The sequence below is a fragment of the Malania oleifera genome, chromosome 12, assembly GCF_029873635.1.
Source record: "Malania oleifera isolate guangnan ecotype guangnan chromosome 12, ASM2987363v1, whole genome shotgun sequence".
NCBI classification, from domain to species: Eukaryota; Viridiplantae; Streptophyta; class Magnoliopsida; order Santalales; family Ximeniaceae; genus Malania; species Malania oleifera.
The window spans coordinates 84,661,161-84,682,174 of record NC_080428.1 but is presented as its reverse complement, the minus strand read 5'-3'; the positions used below and the strand labels follow the sequence as shown (position 1 = coordinate 84,682,174).

The 21,014-nt window shown below is 38.1% G+C and overlaps 1 protein-coding gene across 2 annotated transcripts in view; it reads left to right on the top strand.

The window, feature by feature from the left end:
- The window catches only part of LOC131144790 (putative callose synthase 8), a 173,866-nt gene extending 153,112 nt beyond the window's left edge, over window positions 1–20,754 (top strand). Inside the window, exons 41-42 of one of the 2 annotated variants that reach the window (XM_058093652.1) lie at window positions 19,995–20,180; window positions 20,270–20,754. In XM_058093652.1, coding sequence (XP_057949635.1) covers window positions 19,995–20,180; window positions 20,270–20,500 — 417 coding nt within the window. In that variant the 3' untranslated portion in view covers window positions 20,501–20,754. Of the gene's footprint in view, window positions 1–8,737; window positions 8,841–19,994; window positions 20,181–20,269 lie in introns of those variants that run through there. The other variant, XM_058093651.1, reaches the window with a different exon arrangement.
- Window positions 20,755–21,014: the final 260 nt, after the last annotated feature.

Below are 21,014 nucleotides of genomic sequence, written 5' to 3'. Positions count from 1 at the left end.
CACTCTCGATGGAGAGACTGAACAAAAAAATTTTCCATGAATAGGCTCAGTCAGTCAAACTTGTGATTGACGACAAAGGAAAGTTAGGCTACCTTACCGGCGAGAGGAAGAAGCCCGCCTCAACTAACGCTGCAACTTTGCAGAAGTGAAAGTCCAAGAACTACATGGTGACTGCGTGGCTCATAAACTCCATGAAACCTTGACGGCGAAGGATGTCTGGGATGCTATCCGAGAGACGTACTCATATGTTCAAAGCTACTCCCAAATCTTTGATATTAAGACTCGGCTATGGTAGATGTAGCAAGGAGAGAGAGAGACGTCACCGACTACTATATGGAGATGACGAATCTTTGGCAAGAACTCGACCTAAGCGTTGAGGAAGAATGGGAATGCCCTGGAGATAGTACCCAATACAAGAGAAGACTCAAGAATGAACGAGTCTTCGAATTCTTGGCCGGACTCAACTGAGACTTGGACGAGGTGCGAAGGAGGATTCTCGGCAGACGTCCTCTACCTTCGACTCGGGAAGTCTTCGCGAAGGTGAGGCGAGATGAGAGTCGTCACAAGGTCATGTTGAAGGAGCCAATCAGAAATAATGGGCCTGAGATGTCTGCCCTAATTTCAAGAACGCTTGCAGATACAAGTCAAAAGGCACAAAATGGGAGACCCTGGTGTGAGCACTACGACAAAACGAGCCACTAAAAAGATAATCGCTGGGGAATACATGGGAAACCTGCAGATTGGAAGCCATAACAAAATCAAAAAAATCGTGGCTAACAAGCTGCTATTGAAAACCCAGCTGAAAAATTACAAGGTGAGAAAAATAACAATTCCACTTCAATAGGCGCATTCAGTCCAGAGTAGTTGGAGCAACTCTATAAAATATTCTTTACCATTCAAGCATTGGGTCAGTCTTCCACAAGTATTCCTTCTAGTTCTTTAGCCCACCGAGGTAATTTTTTGACAGCCTTAAATACCTTCTCTCATTACAAATCACCACGGATAATTGATTCTGGTGCCTCTGATTATATGACTGATTCTTATCATCTGTTCTCATCCTATTCACCTTGTGTTGGGAATTTGAAAGTTAAAATTGCAAATGGATCACTCTCATCTGTTGCAGGCAAAGGAAGTATTCGAATCTCTCATTCTATAATTCTAAAATCTGTCCTGCATGTCCCTAGGTTGTCTTGCAATTTGTTATCCATTAGCCTATTGACAAAAGATTTCAATTGCTCTGCTAAATTCGTTTCCTCTTACTGTGTTTTCAGTACCTGTCATCGGGGAAGACGATTGGCAGTGCTAAGGCATGTGAGGGACTCTACTACTTTGAGGAGGCAAGTATGAGTGAACAATGTAAAACTGCTATTTGTGGTTCCGCATCTGTTTCTAGGGATAGTGAAATTTTGTTATGGCATTCTAGGATGGGTCATCCAAATTTTCAATACTTAATAGGTTTATTTCCTTCCATTTGTTCAAATAAAACATCTTCTGAACTTCAGTGTGAGATTTGTGAACTTGCAAAACACCAACGTAATTCCTTTCCAAAATCCACATACAAACCATATTGACCTTTTACTATGATTCACAATGATTTATGGGGACCCTCACACTCTCTTAATCACACTCACACGAAATGATTTGTTACTTTTATTGATGATCATACTCGTATTTTTTGGGTTTACTTGTTGAAAGATAAAACTGAAGTCCGTTCTATTTTTGTCAGTTTCCACTCCATGATTCAAACACAATTCCAAACTCACATTCAAATTTTACGTACTGGATAATGGTACAAAATATTTCAATAATATCTTAGGAAATTATCTTCAAGAAAATGGAATCATCCATCAAAGTTCCTATGTGGATACCCTTCAACAAAATGGGGTTGCTGAACGCAAAAATCGGCATATTCTTGAAGTGGCTCGGGCATTGATGTTCACCACAAATACGAAAAAATATTTTTGGGGCGATGCCATTTTAACAGCTACATATCTCATTAATAGAATGCCTAGTCAATTCTTTCTTTTGCCACTCCTCTCTAAAAATTTCAAGAATATTTTCCCAACTCTCGACTCAACTCCAATCTCTCCATGAAAATTTTTGGGTGTACAGCATTTGTACATATTCATGCTCACAATAGGGATAAATTGGAACCTCGTGCCATTAAGTGCCTTTTTATTGGTTACTCTCCTACTCAGAAAGGTTACAAATGTTATGATCTTGCACAAAAAAATTTGTTTGTTAGCCTTGATGTCACGTTCTTTGAAACCACTCCTTACTTTCCAAAGCCCTTTCTTTAAGGGGAGAATTGGAGTGAAGATCGATTCTTTGATTTCTCTGTTGATGAATTTGTGCCATATATCTCTGTTGATGAATCTGTACCATATATTGAGCCTGCCATTGCATCATTTCCTGACTTGTCATGTACAAAGGACCACTTAAACTCAGGGGGAGATGCAGAAAAACAAAATAAGGAAATACTTGTTTACTCAAGAAAGCCAAAAACAAAGAACAGGAAGAATCTCATACCTGAGGCACCAAGAGAGTTGGAACCGTTGATAGCTCTAAGAAACCATGAGTCCACGCCCAATCCCGATTAGGTAATAGATGACCATGAGCTTCCTTCTGATAATTCTACACTTGATCACATCAATTTACCCATTACAGTCAGAAAACAAACTAGGTCATGTACTATATATTCCTGGTCAAAATACATGTCTTATAAAACTTTGTCTACAAGGTGTCATGTTTTTACTTCTAACCTTGACAGGATAAAAATTCCAAAGAATATTCAGGAAGCCTTGGAGGTTCCTAAATGGAGGGAAGCTGTCATGGAGGAAATGTGGGCCCTGGAAAAGAATGGAACTTGGGACGTTATGAATTTTTCGAGAGGGAAGAAGCCAGTAGGCTGCAAATGGGTCTTCACAGTGAAATATAGAGTTGATGTTGAACGATATAAAGCCCGACTTGTTGCAAAAGGGTTTACACAGACCTATGACATTAACTACACAGAGAGATTTGCACCAGTGGAAAAATTGAATACAGTTCGGGTCCTCCTATCCTTGGCAGCCAACTTGGATTGGCCACTACAGCAACCTGACATTAAGAATGCATTTCTAAATGGCGAGTTAGAACAAGAAGTCTACATGACGATACCACTAGGTTTCAGTAAGAAAGGTGAAGAAAACAGAGTATGTAAACTCAAGAAGTCCCAGTATGGACTCGAGCAATCTCCTAGAGCATGGTTCGACAGATTTGCGAAGGTGATAAAGAACCAAGGATATCAACAAAGGTAATCAGATTACACTATGTTTTTACAACAGTCTGAAAGTGGTAAGAAAACAATTCTGATTGTGTATGTTGATGATATAATCCTAACTGGAGATAATACAGTGGAGATGGAAAGATTGAAGAAAGTTCTAGCTGCTGAGTTTGAAGTTAAAGACCTAGGACAAATGCGGTACTTCTTGGGAATGGAAGTTGCTAGATCAAAAAAGGGTATCAGTGTCTCTCAACAAAAGTATATCCTTGATCTCCTAATCGAAACTGGCTTGCTTGGATGCAAACCTAGTGAAACCCCCATTGTAGCAGTAAAGAGAGTTGAAGGTTGTGAAATGTCAATTGAAAAGGAGAGGTATCAGAGATTGGTTGGTAAACTAATATATTTATCGCATACCAGACCCAACATTGCATTTGCAGTAAGTGTGGTAAGCCAACACATGCATTCACCGAAAAAGACTCACCTAGATGTTGTGTACAAGATCCTCAGGTATCTCAAAGGCTCTCCAGGCAAAGGACTCTTCTTCAAGAAGTATGAAAGCAAGGAAGTAGAAGTTTTTACAGATGAGGATTGGGTAGGATCAGCGGAAGATAGAAGGTCTACCACCGGATATTGCACCTTTTATAGGGAAAATTGGTGACTTGGAGGAGTAAAAAACAGAATGTAGTGGCTCAAAGTAGTGCTAAAGCTGAATTCAGGGCAGTTGCACAAGGGATATGTGAAGGAATGTGGTTACGGAAACTCTTGGAAGAGTTATAGATCCCAATGAAATTCCCTATCAAACTCTACTGTGACAACAAAGCAGCCATCAGTATCTCTCTCAATCCAGTTCAACATGACAGGACTAAGCATGTAGAAGTAGACCGACACTTTATCAAAGAGAAAATTGAAGAAGGAACCATTTGTATGACTTATGTACCTACCAAGGAACAAACAACAGACATCTTTACCAAAGGGTTAGCCCGACAGAGTTTTGATGATTTCATCTGCAAGTTGGATATGATCAATATCTATGATCCAACTTGAGGGGGAGTGTAGAAATCCCGAGTATCTTGGAGTGATTTAGGGGGTATTTATGTAGAGGATTGTATATTATTGAGAGAGATTATTTTAGGAGATTGTTTCCTTATTTAGAGTACCCAATTGTATTATAAATATTGTGTATTGGCTTGTACAAAATTATTCAAGAAATAGAGAAAACCTATTCTGATTTCACATAGTATTTAAATTTTTCATGTGAATTAATCGAGGAAGGTTCCCAAACATCACAATGGATAAGATCTAAGCACTAAGAAGCTCTACTACCATGCAAAGGGAAGGGAAGAGTTTTGCTTTTACCAAGTTTGCAAGAAGCACACTCAATGGATAAATAAGAATGTTCTTTATTACCAAGTAAACCAAAGTTCAATACATGAGATAAGATCTGAGTATTGGGATGACCTAAATGACGATGCCACACCATACTAAGAGCTGAAACATTATTACAAGCAAAAGATTTAATGGAAGAAATTGGAGAAAATGATATTGGAGAAAGTGTTGGAACAGGAAAAAGTAGTGGAAACAAGCATCCCACTTTAGGTCCCTTCGTGATCGGCTCCCCCGTTTCCTGGTCCTGCACAACACAACCATTATCAGAAAAATTAACAGCACAATTGTTATCAACTAATTGACCAACAAAAATAAGATTCATGGAAAGTTGAGGAGCAAGAAACACATCAGTGAACTTAGAAGAGGCATCTTCGACAAGAGCTATTTGCAAAGAGTTGTCATTGGTAGTCTGAATAACAGATTAACCAGCGTAGGGCCAAACATGACACAGAGTAGTGGGATTATTCGTCATGTGATTAAAGGCACCCGAGTCCACATACCAAATTTTAGTAGAATTGTTACCTTGGATCCCCATTGCTAATAATGCCGAAATTAGCATTTATTGCACCATTTCGGGTGTGCAGTAATTCGCTGCAGGAGGTGCAGGAATAGAGGAGTCAATTGAAGAAGAGCCGGGGACTGCAAAAGTCACTGTCGGGGGTACAATAACAGAAGTCTGAAATGCTTGGGCTTGACGATTCTGCGGGCGGATGTCGCTTTGATAATGTGACCCTTCTTCTTGCAATAAGAGCAATATTTCTTGGAACAATTAGCAGCGATATGCTCAAATTCTTTGCAGAAAAAACACTGCAAGGTGCTAGAATGCGCAGGTGGTCCTCGTCGTTGAGTAGCATAAGCCATAAGGACGAACCCTGAACTACCATGAGATTGTGCCAGAGTAACATGAGTACTAAGCCATTGTCCTTCATGGAGTAACTCACCAAAAAAAACATCAATAGAAGGAATAGGAGAGCGATTCAGCAGAGAAGAGCAAATAGATTCATACTTAGGCGGAGTTTCATAAGAAACTGATCACGACGACTAGTCTCGTGAAGACGTTGCATAATGGCAAGAGAGGCAATAGGAACATCCGTGGTAACCAGATCATAATATTCGTTCCAAAGAGTCAGAAACGCTGAATAATAGTCTTGGATGGAGCGATTGTCATGTTGAAACATGGCAATTGCATAGTCTAGCTGAAAACGACGGCCACTGTTATCTTGATGATATATTGTTTTTATGTAAGTTCACATGGATTGAGCGGTGCAATAAGGCCACAAGTTGGGGACAATATGTGGCTCAACTGAGCCAAGAAGCCAAGACATAATCCGAGCATCAAGCACAGTCCATGAAGGACAAGCCGCTGAATCCTTAGATTTATCAGGATTGTGTGCACAATTCGTGCCATCAATATGACCCCAAAGATCTTTTCCCTTGAGGAAAAGTTCAAATTGAAAAACCCACATAGAATAATTGTTGCCCGTAAACTTGGCACACACAAGTTCAGAGTCCATGCTAAATAAGGAGAAAATCTAGAAGCCCAAAGAAAACCAAGATCAACTTGCCTGCACTAAAAAATAAATCGTGAACCAAGAAACCTATTGTGCCGAGAATCACAAGGACTGAGAAGCACCAGAAACAGCAATAGCAAGTTGTTCCGATCGACCTACCTGCACTAAAAATAAATTGCGAACCAAGAAACCTGCTGTGCCGAGAATCACAAGGATAGAGAAGCACTAGAACAGCAACAGAAAGTTGTTCCGACAGACACTCAGTCACAGAAATACCGAAAAATAGAGAACCAAAAAATTCCATAAGAGAATAAACCCACAACAGCCACAGAAATGAGACACCTCCGAAACCAAGAAGACAAAAAAAAAATCGAGGGGAAAAAAAATTAGTAGTCAGCTGGCTCTGATACCATGTCAAAGTATTGTGTGAATGACCGAATGGTTTGGCCGTGAGTTTTGTATATTATATAAGACTTTACAAGAATTCTATACATGGAAACCAAATAAGTTCCCACATGATTCTAGCCCTATACATGTAAACTATAATCTGTCAAAAATATATGCTAACTGTACAGAATACTGAATGGAGAAATGAGGAAATAATTGTGGGCTGAAATAAGGAAAGAAGTAATTGTTGTTCAGTTGACAACTCAACCAAACAAGTTCATATGTACTGTGAGTCATTACCTTATATTCTAACTCATCACTTGACCCAACCACCCCAGCTTGTTTGTTACTATTCTTAAGAAACCAAATTACCACCGACAAGGATACAATACCCAATACGAGTGTGATCCAGGCCAATCTGCATATGTATACCCCTAAATACGAGTGTGACCCTGATATAAGAGATTTCTACCAAGTACACTCTTTGAGATATCTTAAGATGCGAATTATTGCGTTCTAGTGACTTTTCCTTGGGGACTCCAAAATTTGACAACACTTGTTGTGAAAGATATATTCAACCGAGTAATTGTGAAATAATTCAACTTTCTAACAAGTCTCCGGTACTATCCTAGATAGGTAACAAACCAAATCTGGCACTAACTTACTATTAGGATCTGTGGGTTATCAATAGGTTGGATCCTAACAACCCAGTCTCATCTATAAGATCTAGAACATAGTTACTCTATGACATGATGAATCTTATACGAGATCTTAATACTTTTGTACCCAAGAAGTACTTCAATGGTCCCAAGTCCTAGGTTTGAAATTTAGTTTGTAGGAAAATCTTAAGTCATTAGGTGGCCCAACCATGTATATAAGTTTTTGTCATCCAGTTAACTTCACCGTTGTGGGAGAAACTCACACATGGAAATCTCAACAATCTCCCTCTCACGTGTGAGTTCCAATCGCTCCTTCTTGAACGGAAGACATCCCTTAATCACTCAACATCATGCAACCAACTAGGAGCCACTACTCAACCATGGGAGGGGCATGAAACCATGGGAGGTCACTCATCTACGGGACTAGCATCCGTAGGATCCACCGCTCCTCATCTATGGGATCAACATCCCAAGAACACATGCATGAACACTCGAGCTTCGAATTGTTGGCTTAAATACCACTTGTTAGGACCGGGGTTCTTCACATGCGGGCTTGATATACATGGATGAGTGCCAACCTGACCCAAAATCTTAAGCCACTAGGTCTTGGCCCCAACCATGTATATAAGCACTCATCATCCATACAACTTTTCTAATGTGGGCCAAACTCACAAGTGGAATTCTCAACAATACCCTAGTGTTTTCCAATGATGGTTGAGTTAGGCTAGTCTTGCTTTGATACCATGTTAAGATTTTTGGTAAAATGAAAGACCTAACATAAATGATAGGCATCTCTCTCTATTTATAATATATGTCAAGTAGTACATACCAATTACCATAATAGTCGTACTAACTCGCACATACTAACATAATTCGACCAACATAACTAGTCTCTAATACCAAGCTCAAGTCATTGAGTTGGACAAAATTGTGCCCTAACAGGTGCGATAACTGATCCTATTAGGTGATATCACCTAAAGCCTGCTTCATTGTCTGCATGTTAGCTCTTGCTCAGTTTGCTTGTTGTAGTACTTTTATGGCATATGTTGACCAGTAGAACTGAAGTGGAAATCAATAGGATATTAGCATCAGATTGTCCCCATTGGTTTCCAACTAACAAAGGCTAACACAAAATGGGATGGAGACGGGGTTTTTGATTTGGTTTGATGTGATTGGAGTCTCCACAAGTCTATTTTCCCAAGGTGTGATTGGTCACCTAATTGGTTTGTCGACTCTTATTAAATCTTAAGTGAAACTTAGGTTGATTAAAACACTAAGGATTCGGTCAAGAGTATGGTTACACCCAAGTGCCCCGATGATGATACTTATATTGTATTACTCCACCTATTCCATAAATGATATTTAACTGTATTACGAATTATGTTAGCCTTAATAAGTACTAAGGATTTATATACGCTGTTCTTCCTCTACCCAATCTTCCCTATTCTAGTTTATTGTCCTTACCTCATCATCCACCTATGTCCCCATGTAGTTTGAGTCCTTTTCATCAACTTAATTGTCCTAATTTGCAGGTGTATTAACAATGTTGGCTCCAAGGAAGAGAGTCTCCTCTAGCTTCTACTACCATGCTTTTAGTTTCCTCGTTTAACGATCATATTTCCCACAATGTTGATCCTCGCATTACTGTCCAGAAAGGTAAAAACTCATGTACATAGCATCCTATTTCAAAATTTGCTTGCTATTACTTCTTATCACCCTCCTATTATTGTTTTGTTACTACTTTATGTTGGAAAGTTTCAAAATTTATCCAGTCAACTCTCCTTGATTATAGGAGAAATTTTTGTAATTATGTAAATAATCTTAGGAGATATTCTAGGATATATTCTTAAGAGATATTCTAGGAGATTTGTTAGCAATTGTCATTCCTTCCTTTTTTTTCTATTCTTTGCTTTATTATTCTTTCCTTTTAGATTATCCTTGTAGTCTATAAAACATTCAGATTGTACCTAATTTTACAATAATAAGAAATACTATTTCAATTCTTCTCCACTTCTAGATGGTATCAGAGCCTGGTTTTCTTTTCCTTTCGGCAGTCATAGCCTCTAAAACCTAGGCCTCGCTGCCTTAACTATGTTCAGCCTTCATTATGTCTGAAATTTCCGAAACTTCCACCATGGCCAAACCTGAACCTGTGGTGAACACCAAAACTGAAACCAAGGTAGCCCATAGCAAACCCCATTCAGTCCAAATCACAAATAATTGTCTCAATGAAGCCAACTTCTTGAGATGGTCTCAGTCAGTTCGAATGCATATCCGCGGGAGAGATAAGATTGGGTACCGTATTGGTGAAACCAAGGCCCCTGACAAAGCAGACTGTTGGAAAGTTTCAAATCTGTTTAGTCAACTTTCCTATTTTTTTAAGAGAATCTCGACTGTAAATGTGTGAATATCCTAGAATATTTAGTTTCCTTAGAAGTTAGCATCTTTGGTTCTTTCCTTCTTGGTTCCTTCCTTTTATTCTTCTGCTGTACATCCATTTATACAAACCTGTACCTATGTTACGATTAATGAGATTTATTTCCACAAAAAGCTATCTCATTCTAGATGGTATCAGAGCTAGGTCCGGCTCTTGGCCTTGTGTAAACCCTGGTTTCCCTTGGTAGCTCCAATCTGACCCTAATCTCCATAGGGTTTTCTTCCTTGTTCAACTTTACCCTAATCTCTTCTGTTGCTGTAGCCATGGCTGAAACTTCAAACAAAGCTAAACCTGAAACCAAACCTACCCATTCTAAACCTTACTCTGTCCAAATTACCAATATACAATTGAATGAGGCCAACTTCCTGCGGTGATCTATCAGGATGTATATTCGTGGAAGAGGGAAGATAGGGTAACTGACTGGTGAAGCTAAGGAGCCCGAGAAGACAGATCCAATTTATGCTATATGGGATAATGAAAATTCCATGGTGATGGCATGGCTCATGAATGCTATGGATGAAGAGATTAGTGCTAATTACATGTGCTATTCTACTACAAAAGAACTCTAAAACAATGTGAGTCAGATGTACTTTGACCTGGGGAATTACTCTCAGATTTATGAACTGCAGCAGAAGATCAACAATACTTATCAAGGAGACGACAGTGTAACAAGGTATTTCAATGTTCTTAAGGGCCTATGGCAAGATCTGGATTTATTTAATGATTATGAATGGAAAAATCCTGCTGATTGCAATCACAATAAGAAGATGGTGGAGAATGCAAGATTTTTTAAATTCTTGGCTGGACTTAATGATGAGTTTGATGAAGGGGAAGAATCCTAGGGAGACAGCCTCTACCCCCACTCGGGGAAGTATTTTCTGAAGTATAACGAGAAGATTGTTGAAGGAGTGTGATGATGAAGAAAAAGAAGTATGAGACTGTGGAAAATTCTGCTCTACTTGCTGCCAATAATCCTGCTCCTCATGCTGCTAATAACACAGATTTGGCTACTACCAATATTTCTGCATAGTGGCCTTACTCTAATCAAAGGAGGTTGGAAGATAAGCCTCAAGTATGGTGTGACTATTGCAATAAGCCACACCACACTTGAGAAAATTGCTGGAAACTCCATGGAAAGCCAGCAAACTGGAAGAGCAACAAATTTGGACCCTCTAGTAGCAATCATGCAGTCCTTAAAGCAAATGAAGCTAATTTCTTAAGTGTTGAGCAAGTGTATCATCTTCTTCAACTTCTAAAATCCACTTCTACCTCTGGTCTTCCTACTGGTTCATTGGCCCAAACAGGTGATAACTCTAGTGCCTACCCTTTGTGCTTAAATCTTGCACCATGGATTATTGATTCTGGTGCATCTGAACATATCACCAGTACCTCACAATTGTTTCAATCTTATTCTCCTTGTTCTGGTAATAAAAAGATTAGAATTGCATATGGAAGTTTTTCATCCATTGCTGGTACAAGTTCTGTCCAAATCTCTGAAAAAATTGAACTCAAATCTGTCTTTCACGTCCCTAAACTTGCTTGTAACCTGCTGTCTATTAGTAAACTATCACGGGATTCTAATTGTTGTTTCATTTTCTTTGATTCCCATTGTGATTTTCAGGACCAACTCTCGGGGAGGATGATTGGCAGTACTAGGATGATTGATGGACTCTACTACTTCGATGAAACTTTATTCAACAATAAACAAGCTCAGGGTCTGAGTAGTAGTACTAATTATGTTTCTATACATGAACAAATAATGCTTTGGCATTTTAGACTAGGACATCCTAGTTTTCTCTATTTAAGACATTTGTTTCCTAGCTTATTTAAAAAACTGGATTGCAATTCTCTTCATTGTGATGTTTGCCACATATCCAAAAGTCACCGAAGCACCTATCAATCAAAAGCTTATCATTCTTCCAAACTTTTTTATTTAATTCATATTCATGTTTGGGGTCCCTCAAAAATCACTACTTCTTCTGGTAAGAAATGGTTTGTTACGTTTATTGATGATCATACACGTTTGTGTTAGGTGTACTTATTAAGTGACAAATCTGAGGTTGAAAAATTTTTTCAGGATTTTTATAGTATGGTTGAAACCCAATTCCAAACGAAAATCAGTATTCTTAGAACTAATAATGGTACTGAATATTTTAACAAATGTTTAGGAACTTTCAAAAAAGGGTATTCAACACCAACTTACTTGTCGTGAAACCCCACAACAAAAATGGCATTGCAAAGAGAGAAAATCACCATTTTTTAGAGGTTGCATGGGCCCTAATGTTTTCAATGCAAGTTCCTAAATATCTATGGGGTGATGCTATTTTAACTGCATGTTATCTTATTAATAGGATGTCTACTCGAGTGCTAAAATACATCACTCCCTTAGATTGCCTAAAAAAATTGTTTCCTACATGTCGGATAACATCATACCTGCCACTAAAAGTGTTTGGATGCACTGTTTTTGTTCATATGCCAACCAATCTTCGATCCAAGCTTGATCCTAGGACAGAAAAATGTGTTTTCTTTGGATATGCTCCTAATAAAAAAGGGTACAAATGTTTTAACCCTCTAACCAGAAAAATTCATATCAGTATGGATGTTGTTTTTATTGAAAACCAGCCCTTTTTTGGCCATAACTATCTTCAGGGGGAGAAAAAGGAAACTGAAGATGAGTTCAGGCAAACCTCTAAGCCTCTTCCAAATGTTTTCCTTGACATTGACATCCACTCTTTAAAGGGTCAGGAAACTGATACTTTAACTAGCGAAAATAATGGAAATCCTAGTCTACCTATACAAGGCATACGTGATTCACAAACAGGGGGAGAAGTACTATCAAATATTCCCTCATCTGAGCTTCGTGTTTATACCAAAGAAGAAATCATCAGAATAATAGAGCTATTTCTTCAAATCCAAAGCAAGGCCAATCATCATCACCTACACAAGTTGGTCCTCCTTCACATACTCCAGGTACTTTTTCTTCTTCAAATCCTTGTTTTGATAATTCTTCTGATCTTGACCTACCCATTGCCCTTAGGAAAGGAGTTAGAACCTGTACCACACATCCTATTTCCAACCATCTATCATATCATAGACTCTCCGATTCTCATAAGGCCTTCAAATGTTTCTCATTTGTTTATTCCAAGAACCATTCAGGAAGCACTAGATTACCCAGAATGGAGATTGGCTGTTCAAGAAGAGATGGATGCACTAATTGCTAATGACACTTGGGAAATTGGTGACCCTGTTTGCTACAAATGGGTATTTATAGTAAAATTCAAGGCTGAAGGGAGTATAGAAAGGTACAAAGCAAGACTTGTGGTGAAGGGGTTCACTCAAACATATGGAATTGACTACCAGGAAACATTTGCTCCTATAGCCAAGATGAACTCAATCTGTGTGCTGCTCTCTCTACCAGCTCACTCTAACTGGCCCTTATATCAACTAGATGTAAAGAATGCCTTCTTAAATGGAGACTTAGAGGAGGAAGTCTTTATGGATCTCCCGCCAGGATTTGAAGGGAAAGGTGGCAAAAGCAAGGTGTGCAGATTGAGGAGATCATTGTATGGACTAAAACAATCTCCTAGAGCTTGGTTTGAACACTTTGGGAAGGTAGTAAAAAGTCATGGCTACAGCCAAGGTCAAGCGGATTCTATAGACACACAAGTGAAGGTAAAATGGCTATCCTTATTGTCTATGTAGATGATATAATTCTGACAGGTGATGATAGCAATGAGCTAGAGAGGTTAAAGAAGATCCTTGCTTAGGAATTTGAGATCAAAGACTTTGGAAACTTGAAGTATTTTCTTGGTATGGAATTTGCAAGGTCAAAGAAAGGAAATTTTGTTTCCCAACGCAAGTATGTGCTTGATTTACTTGGAGAAATAGGTCTGCTAGGGTGCAAAGCAGCAGAAACACCTATAGAGTCGAACATAAAGCTCCAACCAGCTAAGGCTAAAGAAGTGATCAACGGAGAGTAATACCAAAGATTGGTAGGGAAACTCCTTTATTTCTCTCATACACCTCCTGAGGGGGAGTGTTGGAAAGTTTCAAATTTGTTTGGTCAAAATCTCGGCTGTAAATGTGTGAATATCCTAGAATATTTAGTTTCCTTAGAAGTTAGCCTCTTTGGTTCTTTCCTTCTTGGTTTTTTCCTTCTATTCTTATGTTGTACATCCATTTGTACAGACCTGTACCTATGTTACGATTAATGAGAATTATTTCCACAAGAAGCTATCTCTAAACAAACCCATCATATACTATATGCGATGCTGAAAATTCCATGATTATGGATTGTCTTGTGAATGCAAAGTGCTAATTACATGTGCTATCCTACTACAAAAAAACTTTGGGATAATGTTAGTCAGATGTATTCTGACCTTGGAAATTATTCTCAAATTTTTGAATTGCAGCAAAAAATTGCCAAGAACCAACAAGGGGAAGATAGTGTGACTAAGTATTTCAATGTCCTTAAGGGACTATGGCAGGGACTACAACAAGAATGTTGACTTTTTTAATCCGATCTCTGTTTTGATGCTGACAAAGCACCAATATCTTATGTGTGTTTAAGTATGTGAACAAGTCTAAATTTTAGCACACATAAGATCAAGGGACTTGGAAGCCAGAAGAAAATCCACGATCATATATATCTGGGGCATTCCACGAAGACACAAGCAAAAAAATTGAAGACATTTAATTTTAATTGTAAATGCATTTGGTTTTTATATTTTGGGTTTGTAATAATGCATTGCATACATGATAGGTTTATGCTCAAAATGACCATAGTCTGACCGTAGGGATCCAAACTTGACCTTAGGGGGCCCAACCTAAACTCAAAACCTTTTTCTTAAAAGCTTAAACTCATACAAAGGTTTTTAAAATAACTTAAGGTTAAAAACAGGGTTCGACCGGTCGATCAAACCTTTCCAGTATAAATTAGCTCAGTCGACCGAACAGACCGTAGGCCAAAAAGTCAATAGTTTGACTAAGTCTCGGTCGATCGACCGATTTGCGTTATAAACACTTCGGTCGACCGAATGGGTGAAAGTCAAATATTTGACTTATCTCGGTCAACCGACCCATTATTGAATGCACCGTCCTAGGTCGATCGAACCATAAAGTGTTTGACTCCCTAACTACTTGGTCGACCAAATATGTAATTCAAGTTAGCCTTGGTCGTCCGAACCTAGATGAGTAGCCGACCAGACCTTTGTCTTGGTCGACCGAACCCACGAATGGTTCAGAATCACCCTAAGGTGGTCGATCAAACCTGTAGTTCAAAATTTGCCTTGGACGACCGAACCTTCCCCTTGGTCGACCGAACCTCTCGGGTTGGTCAATTTTCACCGCAATTAACTTAGGTTAAATTTAATTAATTCATTAATCTTTTTCGAAAAAGACCTCCATGTCCCCAACGATTATTTTTCCATGAATATCTATATATACTCTCCCATTTGTCTTAATTAACAGAGGATTAGCAAAAATCATTAAGAAAAATTCTATAAAATTCTTTGATACTCATACTCCTCATATTGCTTAAATTCTTTCAATCTTTAAAAGCATACTACTCATTCTCCTTACACTTTGATTTGAAAAACTATTTTCTTTGAGGAGAATCATTTGTTATACTCCTTAGTTGCAAACTAATTGCAACTTGAGAGGGAGTTTGATTTCTTATTGATTGTGCACATTTCATACTTATTTCTTGAACCTTATTACTCTCTCTCATACTTGCATTGATAGATATTGATTTTTGAGAGTAAACTAAAAGTTTTCCCATTGTATTTTCATTCATAAATATTGTTTGGGAAAATTCTATATTTTCTTGCGATCTTGCATCCTTATTGCAAGTTTCAAAGGCTTACTTTGTGCTTTTGATAAAAATACTTTTGGCAAGCTTTAACCCTAATATCTAGCGTGCTTGACATTCGAAATATATTGTTGAGATATTTGTTTAGGGTTGTAGAGTTTTCTTTGATTATTCATATTGCAAATATACTATTTTGAATCAAAGAACTCAGTCTCTCGCACATACATATATACACATAGTATTGAGAGCTAATATATAACTTGACCAATCTCACCTTGAGCATAAATAGTTATCATCTGTGAGTGCATTGGTTGTATTGTGCGTATTGGTACATACTTGCTTATTGGAGAAGCGTTGATATTGTACACAAAAATCATTTAATTATCTGTTATATTCCAGGCGTGGCCTGAGGGGGTGTTGATCTAGCCTGTAAGGATTGGTTGTAAAGGTTGGGGTCAGCCCTGTTAATCTGGCTGGGGTTTACCTCGCCTAGTAAAGAGAGGCTTTGTAAACGGTGCTGCTCCACCCACAAATGAGCAAAGGTTTTAGTGAAATCCTCAGGTTTGCGAGCTATAGGCGGGGACATAGGCAGTATTGGCTGAACCCCGATAACATATCGTGTGCCACTTTCTCTTTCCGTTATTTCTTTACCTTCAATATGTGTATGCTTGCACTTAAATTATTGTGAATGATTTATTTGGTTTGAACTTCTGCATACATATCTACTTGGGAAATATTGAGTTTGCTATAACTGTTATAACTTCTGCTTAGTGTTAAAATTTCAAGGAATTGAAATTTTAAATAGTGAAAAAAATGGAAATCCCAATTTGCTTGTACAAAGCATAAGGGAATCACAAACAGGGGGAGAATTACTATAGAATAATCCCTCTTCTGAGCTTCATGTTTATACTAGAGCCAGGTTTCGTTCTAATACTAAGGATCGTCCCACAATTTCATAGCAAAATCAATCATCACCTTTAAAAAATGGTCATTTGGAAATCCCAGGTAATCCTTCTACTACACTTCCAATTGATCAATTTACTGACCTATGTACCTATGGCCATTAGGAAAGGAATTAGAACTTGTACCACACACCCCATTGCCAAATATTTATCATACCATAGACTCTTTCATAATCATAAGGCCTTTACATCCAATATTTCTCACCTATTTTTTCCAAGGACCATTCAAGAAGCTATGTATCATCTGGATTGGAAGTTAGCAGTTCTTGAAGAGATGAATGCACTACGGAACAACAGTACTTGGGAAATTGTTTATTTACCAAAGGAAAAGAAAAATGTAGGTTGCAAGTGGGTGTTTATAGTTAAATGCAAGGCTGATGGCAATATAGAGAGATATAAGGCAAGACTCGTTGCAAAAGGGTTTACACAAACATACGAAATTGACTATCAAGAAACTTTTGCTCCAGTGGCCAAGATAAACTCAATCCAAGTGTTACTCTCCTTAGTTGTACATTCTAACTGACCTTACAACAGTTGGATGTAAAGAATGCCTTTTTAAATGGAGATCTAGAGGATGAAGTGTTTATGAAATTACCACCAGGTTTTGAAGGTAATCTTGGCAGAGATAAGGTCTGTAAATTGAAAAAAAATCATTGTATGGGCTCAAGCAATCTTCAAGAGCTTGGTTTGAATGCTTTGGGACGGTTGTAAAGGGTCATGGTTACAGCCAAGGCCAGGTTAATCACACCATGTTCTATTAGCACTCAAGTGAAGGGAAGGTTGCTATTCTAATTGTCTATGTTGATGATATTATTTCGACAGGTAATGACAGCAAGGAACTTGAGAAATTAAAATAGATACTTGCTAATGAATTTGAGATTAAAGACTTGGGTGACTTGAAGTATTTTCTCGGTATGGAATTTGCAAGGTCAAGAAAAGGTATTTTTTCACAAAGAAAATATGTGCTTGACTTGCTTGGAGAAACAGGTTTACTAGGGTGTAAAACAGCTAAGACACCTATAGAGCCTAATCTTAACCTACAACCTGCCAAGCCTGAGGAAGTAACCAATAGAAACCAGTACCAAAGATTGATTGGAAGGCTACTATATATATCACATACACATCCTGACATAGCCTTTGTTGTCAGTATGGTAAGCCAATTCATGCACTCACCAGGGCCTGACCACTTGGATGCAGTTTATAGAATCTTGAGAGATTTAAAGGAAACTCCAAGAAAAGGTCTATTGTTTGAAGACCATAGCCATCTACAAGTTGAGGTATACACTGATGCAAATTGGGCTGGGAGTATAACTGATCGAAGATCAACTTCTGGTTATAGTGCCTTTGTTGGTGGAAATTTGGTTACATGGCAAAGCAAAAAACAAAATGTGGTAGCTAGGAGTAGTGCAAAGGCAGAATTTAGAGTAGTTGCTCATGCAGTTTGTGAAGTGTCATGGATTAAAAAATTATTGGAAGAATTGAAATTCACTAATCCGCTACGTATGAGACTGTATTGCGATAACAAATCTACCATACCCATTGCTCACATTCCAGTGCTTCATGATAGAACAAAACATGTTGAGGTCGACAAGCATTAGGAGATATTCTAAGAGATTTGTTAGCAATTGTCATTCCGTCCTTTTTTCTATTCTTTCCTTTTAGATTATCCTTGTAGTCTATAAGACATTCAGATTGTACCTAATTTTACAATAATAAGAAATACTATTTCAATTCTTCTCCACTTCTAGACTTTATGATCTACTGCCCTTCCTATATTTGTTTTTGAAGCCTCGGCCCACTTTGGGTGAAGGAATGCAATAGTTGAAGAGATGAGTGTCTTACATGATAATGATGCTTGGGAATCAGTATCTCTTCCTCCTGACAAATCTGTGTTTGATTGTCGCTAGGTATAGACTATGAAAGTCAACCTTGATGGGTTTGTGGCTTGTGTGAAGGCATGTCTTGTTGTCTCAAGTGTATGGTTTGGATTATTTAACACTTTTTCCCAGTTGCCAAACTTACACCCGTACTTTTGTTCATCTCCTTGGCCACCACTTGTCACTGGCCTCTACATCAGTTAGATGTGAACACTTTCTTCTTGCATGGTGATCTTGAGGAGGAGGTCTACATGGAGCGACCACCTGGGCTTGTTGCTCAGGAGGAGTTAGGCTTAGTATGTCGGCTCAATAGGGCCTTATATGGTCTAAAACAGTCTCCTAGGGCATGGTTTGGTCGATTCAATGTTGTAGTACTTGATTTTGGCCTTCCATGGCGTTCAGTGGATCACTTAGTGTTCTATCATCACACTTCATCAAGTAGGATCCTTCTTATTATATATGTGGATTATATTGTAATTACAGGTGATGATAATGAAGGAATTTAGAGCCTAAAACATTTTCCATAGACTAAGTTTCAGACTAAAGATTTAAGTGCATTCTTGATCTTTTGGATAAGACTAGGTTGTTGGGATCCAAGTTGTACACCCATGGATCTTGGTAGCAAGTTAGTGCCAAATATGGGTGATTTGTTTGACTAACCTAGGAAGAAAACTAAAACTTTTTGGAAATTTAAATTATCTCACATTCTCTCAGTTGGACATATCTTTCGCAACAAATGTTGCGAGTCAATTTCTAGATTCCCCGATAAAGTCATCGGAATGCAGTAATATGCATCTTGAGATATATTAAAAGTGTACTTTGAAGAGATCTCTTATATGAAGTTCAGGGTTACACTTATATTTAAGGATATACTTATGCAGATAGGGCTAGGGCCGCCAGATGACCTTTTTACAAAAGATCCACAACTGGGTGTCTTTGTTGATGGTAAGTGGTAACTTGGTTTCCTAGAAGAGTAAGAAACAAACCATAGTGACTTGGTCAAATACTAGGTTAGAGTTTAGGGCCATGGCTCACGCTACTTGTGAGCTTGTTTGATTGAAAAACATGTTGGAAGAATTGGGTTGTCCACATTCTCGGTCAATGGAGTTGATGTGTGATAATCAAGTTGCTCCTCGTATTGCCTCCAACTTTGTATTCCATGAGTGAACAAAACACATTAAAGTTGATTGCCACTTTGTTCAGGAGAAACTTGTGCAGAAGCTCATTGCCACCACTTATGTGAAGTCCAACCTGCAGCTTGTTGATTTTTTTTACCAAATGCTCCTGAAATTACTCATGTTAAATTTATTTGTAACAAGCTAGGAACACGTGATATCTATCCTCCAGTTTGAGGGTGAGTGTTAATGGTTATTTTAGTCATTTAGTAGTATTAATGTGTTAGTATTATGTTAATACATGAGAGTTAGTAATGGTGTAATGGTCATTAGAATGTATTCGATATATATTATTAGGGAGAGACCTATCATTGTATTAAGTCTTTCGTTTTATCAAAAATCTCAACAGTTGCTAAAAGAACTAGTGAAATTTTACTTACCATATTCCTTTTGTTTGTTAACGACATATGGTTGAAAGTAACTTATCATCATTTTGAGGATTTGACTTTCACTAGTTTGCTCATGGGACTTTCTTTACCAGTGCATGATTCGTCTCCAATCAATAACATAAAGCCAAATTGCCTTGCAGGTAGTTAATGTGGGAAGAAAAAGGTTCAGTGCTGAATATCACCTTATATTCCGACTATTTAAAGCACTTCTTTTCCTGGGTGTTCTATCTACTATAATTACACTTTCTGTTGTCTGCAAACTATCTTTGAAGGACTTAATTGTCTGCTGTTTAGCATTTTTGCCTACAGGATGGGGATTAATATTGGTAAGCTTAGTGCTTTTATACTTTTCTGGAGAAATCTGTAGCACATTTTTTTTTTTCTGAACTTTACTTATTGTACTGGTTTGTTCAAGGTTGCACAAGCTGCTAGGCCAAGGATAGAGAATAGTGGCTTGTGGGGCTTCACCCAGGTCCTTGTTCGAGCTTATGACTATGGAATGGGTGTTGTTCTTTTCGCTCCCATAGCTATTTTAGCATGGCTCCCAATCATATCAGCGTTCCAAACTCGTTTTCTGTTCAATGAGGCTTTCAATAGGCGATTGCAAATACAACCAATTCTTGCAGGAAAGGAGAAGCACAGATGAAATACTGGCAGGATCTGGTTTTGTTTTTTTCTTCTTCTTCCCTGCTTTTCTTCTCTCTTTTTTATTCTATTTTGGTAGTAGGCAAAAGAAGTTGTTTGTATATATCATTCATGTACAGCAGTGTTGTTCAAACCATTCTTCTCTGTTAAAACGTAGAATTTCATAAAGATGCTCATAATTGTTGTTTTATGATGAACAATTTTGAAAATTCAACAATGATCTTGGACAGTTCAAACAAATGTGCTTGGCAAAGTTAAGTCTTTGACTTGTCCTCTTCTGTGACATTGGATCAGTTAAGAGCTTAATTTGGGACAAGTCGTTCATGCCATGATTCTAAAATTATATTTTGTACCTTTTTATAGCTGCCCTGAGGTTTGCGTTAGATTAATGACAAGGTTGCTCTTTTGTAACTAGTTAGCTTAAGGAAATAACATCTTTACATAAAAGTTGGGGTAATACCGTATACAGTGATAACTTTTCTCTTACCCTCACAAAGAAGAGAGCCTTGTGGTTC